Source organism: Leuresthes tenuis, unplaced genomic scaffold, assembly GCF_036924035.1.
Source record: "Leuresthes tenuis unplaced genomic scaffold, fLeuTen1.0.hap1 SCAF_20, whole genome shotgun sequence".
NCBI classification, from domain to species: domain Eukaryota; kingdom Metazoa; phylum Chordata; class Actinopteri; order Atheriniformes; family Atherinopsidae; genus Leuresthes; species Leuresthes tenuis.
This window is the reverse complement of record NW_027325374.1, coordinates 5,108,705-5,128,213: the sequence shown is the minus strand read 5'-3', so window position 1 is coordinate 5,128,213 and position 19,509 is coordinate 5,108,705. Positions and strand designations below refer to the sequence as shown.

At 38.3% G+C, this 19,509-nt stretch overlaps 1 protein-coding gene across 1 annotated transcript; it reads left to right on the top strand.

Moving 5' to 3' along the window:
* Positions 1-2,764: 2,764 nt before the first annotated feature.
* On the top strand, positions 2,765-19,299 carry osbpl7 (oxysterol binding protein-like 7). Its single transcript, XM_072373610.1, has 21 exons — positions 2,765-2,957; positions 4,187-4,330; positions 4,447-4,500; positions 4,838-4,951; positions 5,041-5,193; positions 5,285-5,408; positions 5,619-5,737; positions 5,827-5,916; positions 9,016-9,166; positions 9,331-9,437; positions 9,524-9,680; positions 10,562-10,708; positions 10,806-10,942; positions 11,396-11,533; positions 12,149-12,212; positions 12,784-12,862; positions 15,298-15,442; positions 15,527-15,677; positions 15,884-16,010; positions 16,215-16,337; positions 18,831-19,299. The coding sequence occupies exons 1-21, from the start codon at positions 2,826-2,828 to the stop codon at positions 18,937-18,939; spliced, it is 2,565 nt and encodes an 854-aa protein (XP_072229711.1). The 5' UTR covers positions 2,765-2,825; the 3' UTR covers positions 18,940-19,299.
* The last annotated feature ends 210 nt before the right edge of the window (positions 19,300-19,509 follow it).

The window sequence follows — 19,509 nt, the reverse complement described above, 5'->3', positions numbered from 1 at the left end:
GACATCAAAAATGTGTTTACATATGAAACCAGTTGCTCATTAATGAAAATCATGATGCAAATTGTGCAAATCCATATTGTAATAATGTAATAATGTATAATCCTACACATAAGGAACAAATTTGTGAAACAATGAAGTTACAAATGCTGCAGATGTTTGCAACTCACAAAAGCATCTTGTGAATTAATTAATTCATTTTTCATACCCCCTGCATCCTTTTTTAGGATCAGTGCTTGCATCTTGAACACCTCCTTTTATTTATCCTCATAGCTTAGTGCAACAAGTACTCATTTGTGGCTTTTTTATGGCATTTAAACACTTTATTTCATCATCAGTAGATCATTTGCAATCAATGCAAGAAGAGAAAGTTACCCCCCCCCCAAAAGAAATTACTTAAAGTCCCAAATTTTCATGTCGATAAATAATTTCTGTCATTCATATTTATAGATTTAACAGCTCATGCATTGACTTTAGTTTAAAGGTGCTTGCATTCAAACTTTTTAAGGGGGAAGATGGAGATGGGAACAAAACAGCTTCTAAAAAAGCTCTAATTCATCATATTACCACAGAAATATTTGCTTATATTTACAAATTCTTCCTGCAACAACAACATTAAAGCATCTGTATGTAGTCAAATATAATAATTTACTGACACAACAGGTGAACTAGACCAGCTTCCCAGTGAGAATACTTGTTGCAGAGCTGCATGTTTCTAGTGTGTTATTGTTGAAATCGTCCCTGTCCATGATCAAAAGCTTTAAGATTAACAGATTATTAAATGACACAGAAACGAAAGGTTGACTCCAAATCTATGTCAATTGATGTTGTTCTTATACTGAGTATAATCAAAAGAAGAACTGGGCTGCTGCCCATTAAAATGTTCTCAATGTAAAAGGTCCAATTTAAAGCCAGAGTTGCTCATTTATCCTAAACTAGAAAATATTGTACTTATTAACTCAGAATATGCTGCATAAAACATTAGTATTCTCACATGAAACATCTAAATTCAGTTAGTGTTCAGCAAAGCTCTGAGTGTGATTCTAAGATTCAGAATCATCTACTTGAGGATCCAGGATCCACTGTACTTTGCCCAGGTGGCACTGATGACATCACAGGCTTGAACCGAGAGCTCAGCGCTCACCTGTGTTAGGTAACTGGATTACACAGAGCCTTCCCCTGTCCCTGCCCTGCTAAGTTCCTTTAACACTTTCGCTTTGTTTTGCTGGACATTAAATTGTTCTGTTCTCACTGATCAGCTCTTCATGAAGAACATGTTTAAATCAATAGATTGCTCAGATTGTCCATAAATGTATTTTTAAATCATACTCGTTATTGTAGGATTATTTATCAAAATGAAGTATCTTCCCAAATGTGCTCGTCTGCTTCTGTTGTTTTATTTATGACTATGATATACAGATTCCAGTCATATCATAAGAGCCACATGAGACATTAAAATATCTGAGCTGTTGACTGCCAAAACAAGCAATTATATGATTCAAATGTGGAGTATTTTCCAACCTTTTACATAGATGTAGATCATTTTTGGAAAATATTCTCTGATTCGGTCAGTTATGACTCTAAACAAACTTTTGGTCTTCCACATTCCCACTGAGGTCGAAGGTGCAGGCTACATTAGGCCAACTAAGTTTGTTTAAATGTGAGAAACAATGTCTCTCCTTTCTGCTGGGTTGGTCTGACACAAACACAGAGCAGCGTATTTCACCAGGATGTGCAGTTCAGCCTAACCGTGATGTTACCCAAGCTTAAACAAGTACTCTTATTGTCTATTGAAGTGTTAGACTACAGTGGTAGAGTAAACAATCATTAAAATGTGTTAGTTATGTTTAAAAATGTGTTAGCTATATGCAAGCCAGCACTACAGAATGAGGATTTCCTGTTGCCATTTATCACTGGCAAAGCTGTTAAATCACAACTGTCATTATAAAACTGTAGAGTAATTCCCTCTGCACTGGAAACTGACACTAAAGGCTCTCCTCATTGGTTGAAACCTCATGTGAGACCAGCATTGCGACCAAGTGGCATTATTGGAAAAGTTGGGAATGAGAATGTGTTGTCAGTACATCTTAAAGTCACCAGTATTTACCACGTTTGGTGGACATTAAACATGACATGACTGAGACAGAAAGACGGGAATGAAACGATGGGAATGCTTACTAATGGGACTAATTTCCAACCGAAAGGTGCCTGGTGGACATGGAGAGGGAAACTTTCTAGTTTCTGGAAAAGCTTCCTGAGGTTGAAATGCAGTTCATGTCAGTTGCAAACTTGTAGATATAGCTGGAAAAGTTACTATATAAAGGTACCCAGTGTGTCTGAATGGGACCAGGCGTGTAGCACAGTCACTGAAAAAGGTCAAATGGATGCAGTGTGACTGAAATGAATCAGCATTGTTGTTCTTCCTTTCTGTTACATCACTTTTGAGAGACCTTCAGGTTAAGAGTGCCACGTTTTACTCACTCGTTGTTGCTTTAAAGTATTGATGAGACGGAAGTAAAAACGTTCAGTTTATTCCTGAGTTTGGTGACGGAAACTTTACGTATGTGATTTTTTCATTTGAGCCCAATTTCATTCATTTTTACCTTGGAATTGTGAAGTTGTGACCGATGTTGTGATAATATAACAATCCTAAGTTGCTGCTCTGTCATAGAAGTTTCAACATGTCTCTTTTCTTGAAATCCTTTCAGAACTTTCATGTTATTTTAACATCCTTGTTTTGTAAACTCGGTAACCTTTCGGCAGATTGCAGCCGTTTCAAGAAAGAGCTAATCGCATCAGCGAGGGGAGTCAGAGTTTTGCACTGTGAAATGGACTCAAATGGAACTTTACTCAATCGCAGCCAATCCCTGGCGAGTGGTCTGGAGAAGACTTCACCCACGTGGAACAAGCCCCCCCACTCTCAGAGCAGCAGCACTCTGTCATCCCGCCACTCCAGACAGGTGGGTCACAGGTCAGTCCGTTCCTGATGCAGTCTTCCCTCTCAAGGAAGGATTATGGTTTGGCATGCTTTGCTGTTCTTTTATAAGGAAGTGCTCAGATTCAGCTTTATACCAGATAAGGGTTCTTCACTGTATGCCAACACTGTGTTTCCAAAACAGAATTAGTGTCTATGATAAGTCTTAATCTGAGGGATAAACTTAATAAAGATTTTATTTCTTCATGCCAATGGGCAAGCTATATTATATATATAGTATAAAAGGGTAGGAAAGGGGAAAAATGCATTAGCAATTAGCTTTAGCATGCATTTAAATGTGAAACTACGTACAACAGGAAAAGAACCAAACAAACATTTTTAAGGCTTTCACTGTTTGTGGTACATTTATTTTTGAGGTGAAGATAACTTAAACTGTAACTGACACGTTAACACAAAGAAGGCCCATTTTCATAGAAACAATTATAAGTGAAAGAAAACAAAAATCTATGAATGCCTGAGAAAGCTTCTTCTTTCCTGAGGGCGAATAAAAGGGAGTTTAGTGAGAAAGAAAAAACTTGAAAGCTCATCCACCAGAACCAACACTCGCTTTTGTCTTGAAGAAAGTTCTTTGAATCTCCAACAAAACGTATGAGTTCCTCCTTTACCCGTGCACCAACTTTCCAACAAGTTTCATAAAATTCAGTTAAATAAACAGATCAATTATTCATGTGTGCGTGGTGGTTAGCACTGTCGCCTGACAGCAAGAAGTTTCCTGTTCCGTGTCATGGCCGGTACCTTTGCCTGTGGAGATTACGTGTTCTCCACATGCAGTGTGGGCTCTTTGGCATCAGATGTGACAAAGAATTGCAACAAATCCTGTTTTAGAAGGAAATCTTCTTAAATTTTGCTTGAAAAAGTATTATAATTTAGAACTGACATAGAAAATCAACTAAAAATAGTAGAAGATATATTAGAGCTGCTCTGTTGCAGCTCTAATATGCTTTCATAACTTCCTTTGGACTTCAATTCAAACTATGTTATATTTCATGTAGTCGATAGAGAAGATACAAGAGACTAAAATGTACAGAAACATTTACGTAAGAAACTTTGAGTCTAAAGTGAATAAGACATTTTATCCTTGACCCTAACTCTAGGAGAAACTCTCCCTTGAGTAAATATTGAACCCAACTTCCCTCAGTGAATAAATAACCAGGTTTCTGTAACAATGATTTTTCTGATTTGTGCCCTTCACAGATTATCAAAGACTGGGAAGTGATTGACGACCTTCAGGCAGACATGCAAACAGGAAATGAGAATCCTCAGGATATGACCACTCCAGGAATCTGCGAAGGGTATCTTCTCAAGAGGAGAAAGTGGCCTCTTAAAGGTTGGCACAAGGTGAGAAGTCAGCGCATTCAGTTCAGCATTATGTTGCCAGAATTTCACACTGGGATACTAACTTTAAAAAAAAAAGTTTCAGTTATTAAGACGGGGATTGATCACTTTTTTTTCAGCGATACTTCGTCTTGGAAGCAGGAATCTTACGTTACTCCAAAAATCAACAAGACGTAAGTGAACATTAAATGTCTAAAAAGATCAGTTATTGATATGATATGCTTGTACGTTAAGAAAAACTGTCATAAGGATGCTTTAGATGCCTATCAGATTAATTCAAACCAGCTTTTGCTTTAGAAAAGCTCCATGGAGCGCTCTTAATAAAATGTGGTTTTGATCCACTTACATGTGCGTTTTTCTTGCTTTTTTGTCTCTCATTTTGGTTGTAATTGCATTCAACATGTAGAGCTTTTATGTTGGCTTCAACCTTTAAAACATGTTATTTCGAATACTTGCACTAGCATCTGCACAGGATTTGAAAACACTTAAACCCTGCTGTTCCCACTTCAGGTCTCTAGGGGACGAGTCCAGGGTTCACTAGATGTTAGCCTTGCTGTAATGTCAATTAACAAGAAATCAAATCGCATTGATTTGGATGCAGGGGACATTCTTTATCATATCAAGGTAAATACTTATCAAATACTGCTGACTTATTCAAATAAACACTGTTCTGTCAGATTTAAGAGACAAATAAGACTCATCTTCTCATCAAGGCAAAGAGCCATGATCTCTTCTACATTTGGGTGACCAAGCTGCAAGCACATCGCCTGTACAAGAAGAATGAGACAGCTCAAGCTCACAGTGGCCTCCTCCCGACGTTGTCCCTCACCACAACAGCTGGACAAGCTCAGAGAAATGGAGATTTGGTGACTATAAGATAAAGAATGAAGGCAAACCTAACACACTCTTTCCAGGAGAACTAGAGTGAGTTATTCCTGCATTCCTTCTGTTTTTCAGAGCTCCACAGCTATGGCAGATTCAGCTGGAGTGTCAGGGGTGCTGCCCTCAGCCAACACAGCTGTGAACACTAAGGTGTCTGCCTGGCTGCAGCAAAGCCACTACCCAGACGCGTGTATTCAAGGTATTTGTCATACAAACAGACATCCCAAAAAATGGCACTTTATCGAGTGGAGATTTGACTTTTCAATACAAGCCAATCGTGTTGCTTAATGTTATTTCGGTTGCAAAAACAAACCAATCACAAGTATAAAGATCTTAAAATGATGTATAACAACATTTATAGATATGAAGAAACTCAATAAAAGAATATACCTCATACATTTTCTTCCAGAGTTGAACCGTTGTAATTTGGATCTTTCTGAGCTAAACCGCTTAATCCAGAGGCTCCAGGCGCTGGAGGTGGGCCAGACTTTTACAAACGGAGACCTGCAACGCATCATCAGCATACAGGTACACACAGGCGGACAACTTTTCTTATACACCTGCTCTAATTGAGTATAACGTGAACATAAAATCAAACAAATCTTATTTTGGAGCAGAATCTTTCACTTGAAAAGCCAAAGAAGTCAAAATCAGGAAAGATATGGGGCCACTCTCGCACGCTATCCCGTGTGGAGGCACTTGGAATGGTAAGAATGGTCTGTAACCTGTTCTCTCAACAAATTTCCACCTTTTCATAGCAATTTGTGCATTGATTTTAAATGTTTACATGTTGATATTTAAGTAGATTTCTATAGTTTCTGATTGAATCCATATATAAAGTATTTTTATTGATTTTTAGAACATATTGGGTTTATGTACAATATATGACATCCCAACTTCCCAGTAACTTTTTGGGACCTTTCTCTAATTTAATCCAAAGCCTATTCGTGGGATTACCAAATCGGTGAGTTGGGCAGGACATGAAAAAAACTTTATGCAAAAAATTTAGACCTGGCAGCAGACTGCCATCTTGACAGTTTACAGTGTCTGTATGAAAGTGCGCATGGTTGTATGTCTTGTTTGTCTCTGTGTGGCCCTGTGATGGACTGTCTACCTGTCCAGGGTGTACCCCGCCTCTCGCCCAGTGACAGCTGGGATAGAAATTGGATTAAGCGGGTATAGAAAATGGATGAATGGATGGCAAATAGAGTTAGTTACAAATACATTTGAGAGGTAGTTCTTTGTGCTTGGTATTCGCAGAAGACGCCATCACTAAAACAGATTAATATTCTACAAAGAGCAAACCAAAATGCATAAAAATCTAAATTATAGATTGAGGGAATTAATAGATCAATCAAGTAAACATGTTTGTACTCTGGATGTTGAACCTTTTTTTAGTTTTCTATCCTTTTTCATAGCATTGTGCAACTGTTATCTTGCCTGCAAGTCAAGTTCTACAGTTCTGGTGGCTTTCTTTCTCAGACAGTAAACGAGATGTGATTAAATCATGAATTGCCAAATGAGCATGGTTAATTCACTGGACAGAAATCCTTCAGGACTATGGTAGTACAGTGAGTCCCAGATATTTCTATGTATTCCACTTAGCATTGATTTTATTGACTTGCAGGAGAGCACAGGTGTGACTAAAAACACAAGTAATGGCTGTTAACTCCAAATGAATTCTAAATAAATTAAAATAAAAACTAAATTTATAAAGCAGGGGTCCGGCGAGCCTTAACGCAGCCATTTTGATGAGTAACTTAAATTACTTACACTTCAGTTTGACAATAACTTTTTTAGTAGCTTCTTTGCTTCACCTCCAGTAGCTACATGTGATGCGTAATTTTCCATAGTTTAGTTTAGTTTAGTTTAGTTTATTTCCTTTGTTGCTGAGAACTGAATGAGAAGAGTATTCTTAATGTTTTATAAACTAAATGTGGAGCTAGCCTAGCTTAGCTTAGCACAAAGGCTGGAAAATGGTTGAAACAGGTTTTTAAACAGATCCCCTGGATGTGCTTTTTAATTTTTTTTTTTTTACAACAAATGTAAAAAATAATATTTGTGGGTTTATTGAGTTTGAGTCCAAGAAGTGAATTAACCAAGTTTGCAGATTTTCCCTGAATTCTGAAGTAGAAAATGTTGGCATGCTAACGTGATGCTAGCGTGTTGATGTTATCATTTGTTTCAGAACAGCGCTGCCACTATAGCTGTGCCTTCCTGGTTGTAGTCTTAATATTAAGTTAGTAGAAGACATAGTCTTATGTATGCTATTTAAAATAGAAACATTTTCACCCACAAGTTAAAGTACATTCATAAATACAGATAACACATATAGCTAGCTGTAAATTTGATTATTAAGTTACTTAGTATGAAAAGTGTATCATGGAAGAATGTTTCCTGTCATTGTAATTAACATTAAGTTGTTGATTCCATTTGTGGATTATAGCTAAGTGAGGAGTCCTTTTTCAGGAGGGAATTATAGCACTTTTTGTTCTTCAGTATTTTACAGCTAGTGCATTTATTTTTTTATGATAATAAATAGGACAACAGTCACAGATGACTTGTTTTCTGCACTGCAACCTGTTATTCCCAACAATAAGTATCTTTATCAGATAATACTTTAATTTTAATTTTAATACTTTAAGTTCAATCACATTTTTGGTGCAGTACTCTGACAGTGTGGTATTATCAGATTAAGTCATGTAAGCTATTTAAATATTAATTTATGTTGCAACTCTTGTGAAATATCTTTGCCTGAAACAATGTAATGTAACAAACTTAAAGAGTTTAAGGTTACATGAGAATGATAGTTTGGTGTAAGTGGTCAAAAACAACAAAAAGTCACAAAAATGTTACCACAGGTTCTTAACATTTGGAATTGCTGTATCTTGTATGTATAGGGTTTGTTTTCAAATGCAAATTGTCCATCTGAAAAGTTACTAGAGCAGTCGGATAAATAAAGATTCTGAAATAATAAGAGATAAATAGCATTTTTGCTTCTCTAAAAACACAAATCTTCTCATCCATCTTTTGGCATCAAAGCACATAAACAGTTTGACAAGTGTCAAACAGTTCTTTTAACATTGATATTGCAAGCTTCCATGGTCCATGCTACACTGCATTAGAGGTCTTTGCGTGTCCAATTTTACCCAAAACCATTTAATAGTGTCCAATTGTGTTCAAGGCCGGTGTGACATGAACACATCGCATGTGCAACCACAAAGTGAAAGTTTGCACACACAGATGTGAAAACCATTAATTGACCATTGGTTTTCAATAACAAGAGCCCAAAGGTCAGTTATGAGCACAGTCAGACCTGTTCTTAATAGCTTGGAAGATAATTAGATGATAAACTCCACCTGACAGAGAACACAAATACCAGAAACAGTGTGATGCCCAACAAGCAGTTGCAGTGAGAAAGAACGTTAATATATAAATAATAAGATTGCTTCAAAAGTTAATAACAATCATAGGAACAAAGAAAGAAATACATGCAATATATCTAATATACATTATTGGATATAATGTTACATCACCCCAATCAGGCAAGGAGTGTTGGACCTGTTCTGACTCCAATTCGTGAGGACCTCTATATGTTGGATATTTCATGCATTTACAGCATGAAACATCCCCTGCAAGCTTTAAAACCTGCTGGTTCCCTTCAGAGCGCGCCGTAGCAGGCTGACACCTTTTGTGCTGGATGACATATCACAACAGGGCTATCTGCCAGACTGCCGGATCACAAGAGGATTTTTGAATGAACCAGTGAATCAACAATCTTTTGTCCTGTCCTGTTCACCTCACAGCTGTCCTCCAGTCACCTGAGCAGCTCACCTCACCTCGGCGCATCAGTGCCCTCTATTCCTGACTATGTCTACTCTCAGCTGTCCCCTACCACTGTTCTATCACCCGAGGGCAAGAAAATCCAGCAGGACATCTGTGTCATGTCACAGCGAGGTCAGAAAAACAAACAGACACATTATAGTTACCACTATGCTATAAATTAATTAACAAATTGAGATAAGATCTCAGAGAGCAGCCAATGGAAATATTAGAAAGCTTGCCATTGTTTTAGATTTACCTTGAAAATGAAACTTCTCCGTCTTCTTGGGCCTCTTCAGTGCTTGCTTCGCTGAAGTCGGTGCATGAAACTCTGTCTCTGGAGAGGCAGAAGCTGCAGGAAGTCTGGGAAACCAACAACATCCACCAGTCCAACACCTTAGCTGTGGTAAGATGACTTCCATCTGACTACTTTGCCACATGTTGAATTGTGGTTTTGGATGTTCCTCCACATTTCTCTTCCTCCATCATCAGCCTGCGCCACCTCACAGGCCGCCTTCAGTGGCAGATTCTTCTGCAGAGTATTTTGATGCAAGCGATGACATCCTCTGCGGTAGCTCCTCTGAGGTGTCTGATGAATCAGGACTGAGTGATGGAAGCACCACCAACTCAGAGCCTGAGGAGGGACATGGTGGGTACATGGACACCTGTAACTTTGTCTGTTCTCTGCCCAGTATGTAAGCTGTATGCTCGCTTCCAACACACTGAAGCAAAAAACTTTGATTATTCTATTTATTCATCTCTTACTGCTAGTTTCATTTGTTCACTCTCCAGTTTTGAGATAGAAAATAAACAGTGAGTTTTTGTTGGAACGTTTAAAAAACCTACAGTATTCTGGCTACATTCACATGACTATAGGTTATGCTGAATCGTGCAGAAAGGGCCACAGTTAATGTGCCAGTTTCAGGGATTCATGTGAAATTGGACAGTGCTTTAAGAGCAGTTGTTTTTTTATGATAGTCCTTTTTTTTAACCTTTTTTTTTAATATTTTTTTGTCATGCCACTATGCACCTGTGAAATTTTGCAGAAATATTCATGTTGCCCAGAGGATAGATTCTGACGACTTCAGTGGTTTCTGAGTTTTTCTATAGAGTCATCTGGTGTTATATTTCGTTTAATTTTTTAATCAAAGGAGCTATAAAACTGTTATATATTTTTTCATGAAATTTGATCCAAAAATAAGGATAAATTGTAACTTTGGTGAATCTTTATTTATATTTAGGGTCCTCAACAGCTTGAAATAATCCAAACACAGTTAACTAAAATGGTGAAATTCAATCATTACGGCTTTTACATATTAATAAAACTTTGGGTTTGTTGGCGAGCTAGCTTGTTGATGTTGGCATTTACTTCAAAGCTCTGCTGTGCTTAAATTCCTCCTCAGAGCCATCAGCATGGTTACACAATCTTGTGTTTGTTCTCATTTGAACAGAAACAATTACATTTTATATTTTTTCATATCCAGCTTTGATTACCAATATGATTAATATGTCGCTTCACCAACATTGTAGCATCAGCAACCCGGAAGTACCGTGCAAGCATCTCCAGGGCTCCTAACAGTTCCGTTCCCAAGAGCACTGGGCGCCGAACAACACTGCCCGCTCACTGTCCTGACAACAGCCACGTGGGCCTCATGGCGATCCTCTACAATAACATAGGCAAGAACCTTGCAGTGACAGTCACAAAAAAGGGGTCTTTGAATTTTAAAAAGTAGTTTTGGCAGGTTTTTGAGGCCTATGTCCCCTGTCTCCCCAGGTAAAGACTTGGCGCGGGTGTCTATGCCAGCTGCTCTCAATGAGCCCATTAACCTGCTGCAGAGACTGTGTGAAGAGCTTGAGTACAGCGAGCTGCTGGATACGGCCAACAACACACCAGACCCCTACCAGAGGATGGTAAGACAGTCCCAACTTACAGAACGCTTATGATGTAGATGCTATGCATAGTTGTTTATGATGTTTTCTAAAATCTATGTTCCACTCAGATTTGACATTTCTTATGACATGGTAATTATAGCACAAGAATATTATCCTTCATGTTTTTACTTTTATTTGACATCAAACCAAGACAAGAAAATGAGTGGCAGCCGTTGTTAATGCACTACAAGGAAGGGTATAAAACACCCACTGACAGTGTTTTATGACTGAGTTGCAGTAATGATTAAAAATATTAAATATTAGGCCAGGAACCTGATAATGAGTGATAAGTGCAAATAAAGAATGTATTCGTGTACGGATGAAGCAAAGCTGTCAGAGACTACAGAGCAGAACCAGCTGCAATTCTATGAATTCCATGAAATAAGCTGATAAATAAACTAAATTAACCAGACCACTCTCTGTATTTTGCAGGTTTACATAGCTGCCTTTGCTATCTCTGGTTACAGCACTGCAACATTTAGAAACCACTACAAGCCCTTTAACCCAGTGCTCGGGGAGACTTACGAGTGTATCAGGGAAGACCGGGGTTTCCACTTCATCAGTGAGCAGGTATGACATTCAGAAGTATGTCATTTGTTTCATATCCACATGTGATTAGCTGCTGCAGGAGAACTAAAACAAGTCAAAGTGGGAAGAGATGACCTTCCATCATCTCCTCTTGGTGATGGATCAACCATTGGTTTAATTGAGCTGCTCACTCTGTACGAGTCAACGCTGAGTGATTTATTTCTTTGAAAAAAATCTTGAGCACTAATCCTTTTATCAAAAATTAGCATAAATGTTTCAGTCATTTATCCTAAAGTGGCAAGTAAGCTCCATCCAGAAGAATGAATGAGAGAAATATGAGGCTGACAGGTCGAAACTCAACGAGAATGCACAAAGTTTTATGATGTGTCAGCTTTGCAGATATCCAAGTTTGATTGTAGCCATTAAAATGATCAGTGAGTCTGATGTTTCAAGATGTTCAGGTGCCAAATATTGTTAGTATTATTCTACTGTGCTGCTTGGCTTAAAAGTGAAAGCTAAACTTCAACGTCCCTCCTACTCTGCTTTGTCAGTCACAATATTAGTAATTTTTACATAGGTGTCATTGCTTAAAGGTTAAGATAGTTAAAGCTAATTCTGTAGATGTAATTTTCTTATCTTTTCTTCATATTTTGCCAGGTCTGCCACCATCCACCCATCTCAGCCTGCCATGCACAATCAGAAAACTACTGTTTTTGGCAAGGTGAAACCTCTATTATTAAACTGAAATGTCTTTTTATATTTTATCATGTCCACTGACTGTGAAATGTTTTTTAAAGATGTATCACCATAGCAACTTATCCGAGATAAGACACATGCAAAACACATGTAAAAGCACTGCCTCCTGCTACCAATGAATTCTCTTAGAAATGAAAAAAAGCAAACCCCAAAACACCAGTTAGTGGACAGTGTGAGAGTCTCTGTCCAACTCTCAAAGACTGACACACAATTGGACTTTTTGCTCTTCATGAATGACAAACATCAAACAGGAAGGAGGGATTATGTTGCCTAAACAGAGTCTAACTACTTTTTTTGTTCCTGTTGATATATAAACATTTGGAAGATTTATTTGCTGTTTATAGTATATGAGCCGACAACATATTAAACTGGCAAAATTGTATCAACTTATGTCTATACATATATATTTATATCCATGTCCATGTTGTGAAATACTTCAAAAACCAACTGAAATAACTAGAAACCTGCTTTGTAATGCAGGCCCCCGACATGCCGCTAATGTATGGTGTCATAACACTTGCTTTTTCTCTTACCAGACCAACGATGGAAAAATAGATTCTGGGGGAAGTCACTGGAGATTGTGCCAACAGGAATGGTCAATGTGACTTTACCAAGGTAAAAAAATCCAGCTTTAAGTTTGTGTGGTGCAATGTGTTTGCAACACGGCTGTACAATAGAGATTTACAATAAATGTAAACAACAATAAGAATTGTGATGGGCCCCTTATATGTTTCTCTATTAATTTGTTAAACCCAAGTGACGTCCATTTCTGTTGCCTGTTGTGAGTCTGTGCACACATTTTCCATTAGTGATGCAGCTGGGACCCACAGGAAGCTTGTCGGGGTTCACCTATGTGACTGACCCTAATGAGCCCACATTAAATGCCTTTTTGGTCCCATTCAGTACCCATGTACCTGTGGCTAATCAGTATGTCCAAATAACATTTGACCAATATAAAACCCGCAGACAGTCCCACATGGGGGCTCAATTGTCAGCCCATTTACAACATTCAAGCATTAGCACTGTGTAAAACCCTTAAATAAACATAAATCTATTGAAAACGACAGAATCAAACAGTGTACTAAGTTCACAAGTGCAAAGTAAGTGGGAGTTGATGGGTTAGAGGTGTTAGGAGAAGAGTTCTTGGAAAAGATCAGGCTTAAGCTGTCACGAATGTGTGCTGTGGAGAGCACAACTGTAGACTAACGGTGAGGACAATGATATATCCATGTTAACAGAGCTAAAGGTGCTGCAGTGGCAGGAAGTGTAAAAAATGAATACATCTGGCATGAGCTAAACACAGCACAATCGAAAACATGGGTTTAACCAGCTAGTGGCTTATATTCTGCTCTGCTCTGCTTTTCTAACTCTGTCGGGTCGTTTGCTCTGAACTTACAGAGCTGGAAACTTGTTACTTTTGAAATGAACCAGTTTTTGTTGTGTCAGTGATTTCAGAACTGAGATTGTTTACCCTGTTTCATTGTGCGTCTCAGTTTTATTTACAGTAAACTGTGCTTCCTCTTTACTGTTTCTTTCATTTTCATGCTTATTTAGTTGCAGTGCTAACGATTTTGTGTTATGCAAATATCTAATTACAGGGGTGTCTGCATTAATGGCTAAAAATGAGGTTGGAGATTGGTTTGTTCATGTGCATATAGCTGCAGATGATTGAGATTTACACAACAGAACCTAATGTACACACAGCTTCATAAATTTGGAGAAAAGAATGTGTATGCACATTTGTGCCTTTGTGTGTACTAGGGCTGGGCAAATATTGAATTCTTTAATTGCGTTAATCACATAATTTTCTGTGACTAGTCACGATTAATTGCATTGTTATACGCAAAATACAATAACGAATTAAAAAATAACGCACTTTTATTGAAACTGTACAGTCAAATGATCGACGTACTCCGGTGATAAGACAATTCAACGTTGCAGTGCTTACAAATAACTTTGGCTCTGTCGACTGCGCCGTCTGGAAGAACTTTTAAATGAAAATGGCCGTGTAAAAATTCTGTAACCTTCTCCATGTTTGTTGAACCTGCTTCTTCCGCCATTCTTTTCTTTTCTGATTGTTTCCTGTGAGCGCCGCAGCAGTAAGCAACATACTAGGCACGCTCACGATGGACCTTTTCAAAATAAAAGCCGGTGAGCAACAGACGTTTACAACAAAAAATAAATAAATAATAAAAACTGCGTTAATGGGAGACAAATAATTGTCGGCTATAATGAATTAATTAGTTAACGCAAAAATAACGCGTTAATGTGCCCAGCCCTAGTATGTACACACAGTTTTATTAATTTCGCCCAGGTTTCTCCCTTCACTCTGCATCACACACAAGTACTTATGCTGAAGTCTTCAGCTTCCGTAGTTACTTAGGTTATCTCCAGCATGGTGGGGTAAAGAGGAGATACCAGGCAAAACTGTGTTTTAATCTCTTGTTTTGTCTGAATGAAACTGTTTGTACACATGCAATGAAGTTCTGAAATCTTCTAGAGATGTTCCGGAGAGATGGCATGTGCAAACGTAAATGTGAGGACATTTTCCACCCAGCCCAGAGTTAAACTTCCAGAACAGTGGCGGGTGAGACAGAATATGAACAGATTTTGGTTCATGCTGACCTGTATGCTGCTTGCCTCTCATTCCTTGCTATGGTAGATACATACAAATGTCCTCATCTATTTTTAACATGTTGTAATGAAAATGCAGTGATTTAATTTCTGGATCACATCCTGCCTTCTGTGCACAATAGACAGATGTTTCTCCACATCTCCTCCCTCACATTTACAACAGAAAGTCTAAAACATATTTTCAAACTGCAGTAGAGTCAGCACCAACCTATTCACACTTCCTCCTGAAAATCTCGTGTGACAACGGTGCTAAATATTTAACTTATGATGAAAACCAAACGCAGAACAGCTATAATTTCTCACAATTGAAAGGTCATAAACAGCAAATATTGGCCTTTATTGCATGACGTTAAGCTGCTTGACAAACTTGATGTTGAATAGATAATATTCTGAATTTGTTGGTTTTTTTTGCACAGGTATGGAGATCACTATGAGTGGAACAAAGTAGTGACCTGCATCCATAATGTGCTCAGCCAGCAGCGATATCTGGAGCATTATGGAGAGGTCACCATTCAGAACCTGAAGAACAACATCTGCACCTGCAAGATTACTTTCGTCAAGGTAAATGACACAACCTCCTCAGCTATAATCAGTTAATGATCTTTTATTGTTTTTTGTAACTTGCACATTTCTATAATTTTGCAGTCCCGTTATTGGGGTTCAGAAACAAACAAGAATGAGGTGCAGGGCACGGTGCTCGACCAAAGCGGCAACATTATTCACCGGTTTGGAGGTCTTTGGCATGAAGGAATCTTCTGCGACACTCTGCCGACTCCAAAATGTATTTGGAAGCCAAGTGAGTCTCCTGTTATCTCAGTGATGACACTGATTAAATCAGTGATGATTGAGTTTTGTCTTTTAAGTTTTCGTGTCACACGTTGAGAGGTTTTGTGCAAAGAGAAATTAAATAACAGGCCGCTCCTGTGAAAAGCATTAACCAGTATAAATCCAAGTGTCACGTTTGTGCAACAGCTCACTTGAAAACCTTCTGTCATCCCACAGATCCCCAGCCGAAGGATTCCCATCTATTTTATGGCTTCTCCTCATTCGCCATGGAGCTGAATGAACTCACCCCAGAACTGAAGCCTCTCCTGCCAACTACCGACAGCCGCCTGCGCCCAGACCAAAGGTCAGAAATCTTTTCAGTTTAGAGAGCTTTCTGCAAACTGCTGAGAAACTACATGTAGGGTTTAACCTGGCACAACAACACACACTGTGATGGCCACTCTGCTGTGTCCACGCTTTCACGAAGCACAAGATAACAACATTCTGTGATAAATGTATCATCCAGTGCATCCAATGCAACTCCATTTGTTCCTCAACCCTTCTGCAGAATGCTGGAGGAGGGAAAAGTGTCAGAAGCAGACAACAAGAAAGACGAGATAGAGGAAATTCAGAGAGAGCGGAGAAAAGAGCTCTCCAAAAAGGGTGAAGAGTATGCTCCACGTTTTTTCAAGTAAGTTGATTACACTTCAAATAGATAGAAATCTGTTCATCACAGCAAAAGCCCGTCATCAACACTCTCTTCTGAAATTTTAATACTCAAGACTATAAAGTAAAAAAATGACTTATGGCAGTAATTGAACTGGCATATTGAAGATGTTTTGTTGCTACGGAACACCTGATTCAAATGACAGGTCATGATCAGGCTTCTACAGAAGCTTAATTAACAAGCCGAGTAATTCATTTGAATCAGGTGTGTTTAAGTTGGGAACTATCATAAACCTGCAGGCCAGGAGCACTGGGAGTCTCTGCTTTGTGGCACAACTGCTAAATGTGAAATTATGAAGTTTGCATAAGCAACAACGTTTCCAAAAAAAAGTTTAAATGCTCTGATTTCACTTACAGCCTGAATGTAGGGAAAGTAATTTTTTAAAAATTATTTTTGAAAATCAATGTCTCAAAACAAGGAGAAAGCTTCCACTTTGCTCCTTTGTTGTGACATCTCACCTCTCCCGGCTCCTTTGTCCAGAGCATTCTTACAATAGATAATGAACCACTCGTGTTGTGGTGTCTGGTGATCTTTCCTGTTTCTGTTTCATGGATGTTAAATCTGTGGTGGGAAAGAGCGAAATCCCGCAAAAAGGTCATTGTTTCAAGCACGCTCAGCCCAGGAGGAACAAGATGCTAAAAGTAAAGCTGAGCAAGAGCAGAGTGCTGTCTTTTAAGAAAAAAAGATGAAAAACTTTATTTGCATATAAGTATTTGCTCCCACCACCAATACTTCTGTTATCTCTGTTTATCCCTTATGTTGCTTTAAAAAAGATGGGATGTTTTTTTTAAGAAATTTTTTTTACATTTAAAAGGTTGTTTTTATGCTGTTTTCTTTTAAATTTAGGGTTTATATGAACTGTGATTTAATCAAATCTTTAAAAGTGAATCTCAATTTTTTTTCTTTTCATTTGGAGAAACATGGCGATGTGTTTCTTTATTTTAAGCATCTTTCCCTCTTATTTATACTCTTTATTTTGCTACTTTGCGCTTAAAAATCATACATTTTTTATCTTTTTAAGCCAGAAATATTACACAAACATTAAATTCACACACATGAAAGATGTAAATGATCAATTAAAGTTAATTATTATTTAGATTTAAGGGTGATGAAGCTGCTAACAATGTTGATTCTTTGGTTTAAACTGAACTGTGAACAGTTTTTACCCACAACAAAAACTTTCAGTTATCAGGTTTTGTGGCCTAATTCCTTTGCAAATACAAACCTAATTCCCCAAAAGAGATACTGTGGGGGGAAAAAAAGAAAGCAAGGATTTACAGATCTCATAAACAAATATTTTATTCACTGTAGACCATATGAAACATTAAAAGAGAGATTTTACTATTTCATGAAAAATATCACCTTAAGATGAATTTAGTGGCATCAACAAATCTCAAAAATATTGGGACAGAGGCAACAAAAAGCTGCAGAAGTAAGTGATACTGGAAAGAAAAAAACAGCTGGAGGACATGTTGTAACTAATTGGGTTAATTGGCAACAGCTCAGTCACATGCTTGGGTATGAAAAGAGCACCTTGGGGAGGCAGAGTCTGTCAGAAGTAAAGATGGGCAGAGGTTCAGTCATCTGCAAAGAAAATATCTAAAGTGTGGAGCAATTTTCATGTTCCTCAATGTGAAGACAGAATACTCCATCATCTATCGCTCATAATATAATAAGAACATTCTCTGTGCCAAAGGGACACAGTTGATAACCAAGACTGGATATTTGTGGTCTTCAGGCACTTCTGCACTAAAAACAGACAGGAATCGGTCATTAAATCGCTGCATGGACTCAGGAACACTTCCAGAAATCATTGTCTGTGAACACAGCTCACCGTGACATCCGCAAAAAACAGGTTAAAGCTCCATCACGCAGAGAGGAAGCTACATGTGAGCGTGATCCAGAAACACTGCCATCTTCTGTGGACCAAAGCTCATTTAAAATAGACTGAGGCAAAGTGGAAAACTGTCCTGTGGTCAAATGGATCAAAATCTCAAAATTAGTTTTAAAAATCATGGATGCCTTGAGAAAAAGGGAGAGGGACCATCCAGCTCTGACAGTATGGGCCTGGCAACTTGCACACCTGACCTAACTGCAGTCCAGACCTTCAACCAACTGAAAACATGGAAAATACAGCCATGAAGACCCAGGACTGTTGAGCAGCTAGAATCCTGAAACAGACAAGAAAGGAAGCAACAATCCTCTCCTAAAGGTCCAACAGCTGGTCTCCTCAGTTCCCAGATGTTTACAGATTGTTGTTAAAAGAAGAGGATATGATACACAGTCCCAACTTTTTTGAGACGTGTTGCTGCCAACAAATTCAAGATGAGCTTATAGCTTTCAAGAGATTGTAAAATGTCTATTTGAAACGTTTTCTATGTTCCGTTGTGAATAGAATATTGGTTTATGACATCTTAGTTAGTCAAAGTCAGTAAAGGAATATCCTTTTTTCCTCAGGAAAGCCAAAGATTCCTGTGGACGGGATGTGTGGCTGGCAAACGGGACTTACTGGGAGCTCAGAGAAGAACCAGGTTTTGCTCACATTCAGAATCCTACTCTGTGGTGATTAGATGAGACTGCAGAGAGATAAAAGAGAGATGATTAAAAGTAAGAGTGGCTGATATTTGGGACAGCATACATGACCTGCTCTGGGAGAGTGGAGACAGTGCTGCTCATCTCCCTCTTTCTACACACTCATGACTGGCTCATGGGAAACCTCCATCATCACAGTTAACCACCAAAAAGACCGATGGAGACGGTAGAAAGTGCTTCAATTTTCTTAATCATTTGCTATTATTTTTTTAGATTACTTCAGTTAAGTCTATGCATTTTTATTTTTTGTGAATTTCACAGTTAGCGATGAGACTAAAGTTGTATGTTTTTGTCAGGTTAGTAAGAGACCGACCATATTAGGGCGTTATGTGCAAACTTCTCGTCAGCACAACAGACTGTACGAATTAATTGGTCGTTGTTTCATAGTCAGGTCTGGATTGTTATAGACCAACTCATGATGTTGCTCTGAAATTTTAAGATATGCAAATCCATCTGTTTAGTTTAGAAGAGGATGATGTTTGTGCAGTTTAAAATCTGTTTTCCACTGCTTTAAAGTGACCAAACAGTTCCTTTATAATTACCT

Excerpts from the sequence above, each read along its gene's own strand:
- osbpl7 (XM_072373610.1), top strand. The coding sequence starts at position 2,826 with ATGGACTCAAATGGAACTTTACTCAATCGCAGCCAATCCCTGGCGAGT. Across the intron at positions 4,501-4,837 it reads ACTCCAAAAATCAACAAGAC|GTCTCTAGGGGACGAGTCCA; the intron begins GTAAGTGAACAT and ends TTCCCACTTCAG. Across the intron at positions 12,213-12,783 it reads AAACTACTGTTTTTGGCAAG|ACCAACGATGGAAAAATAGA; the intron begins GTGAAACCTCTA and ends TTCTCTTACCAG.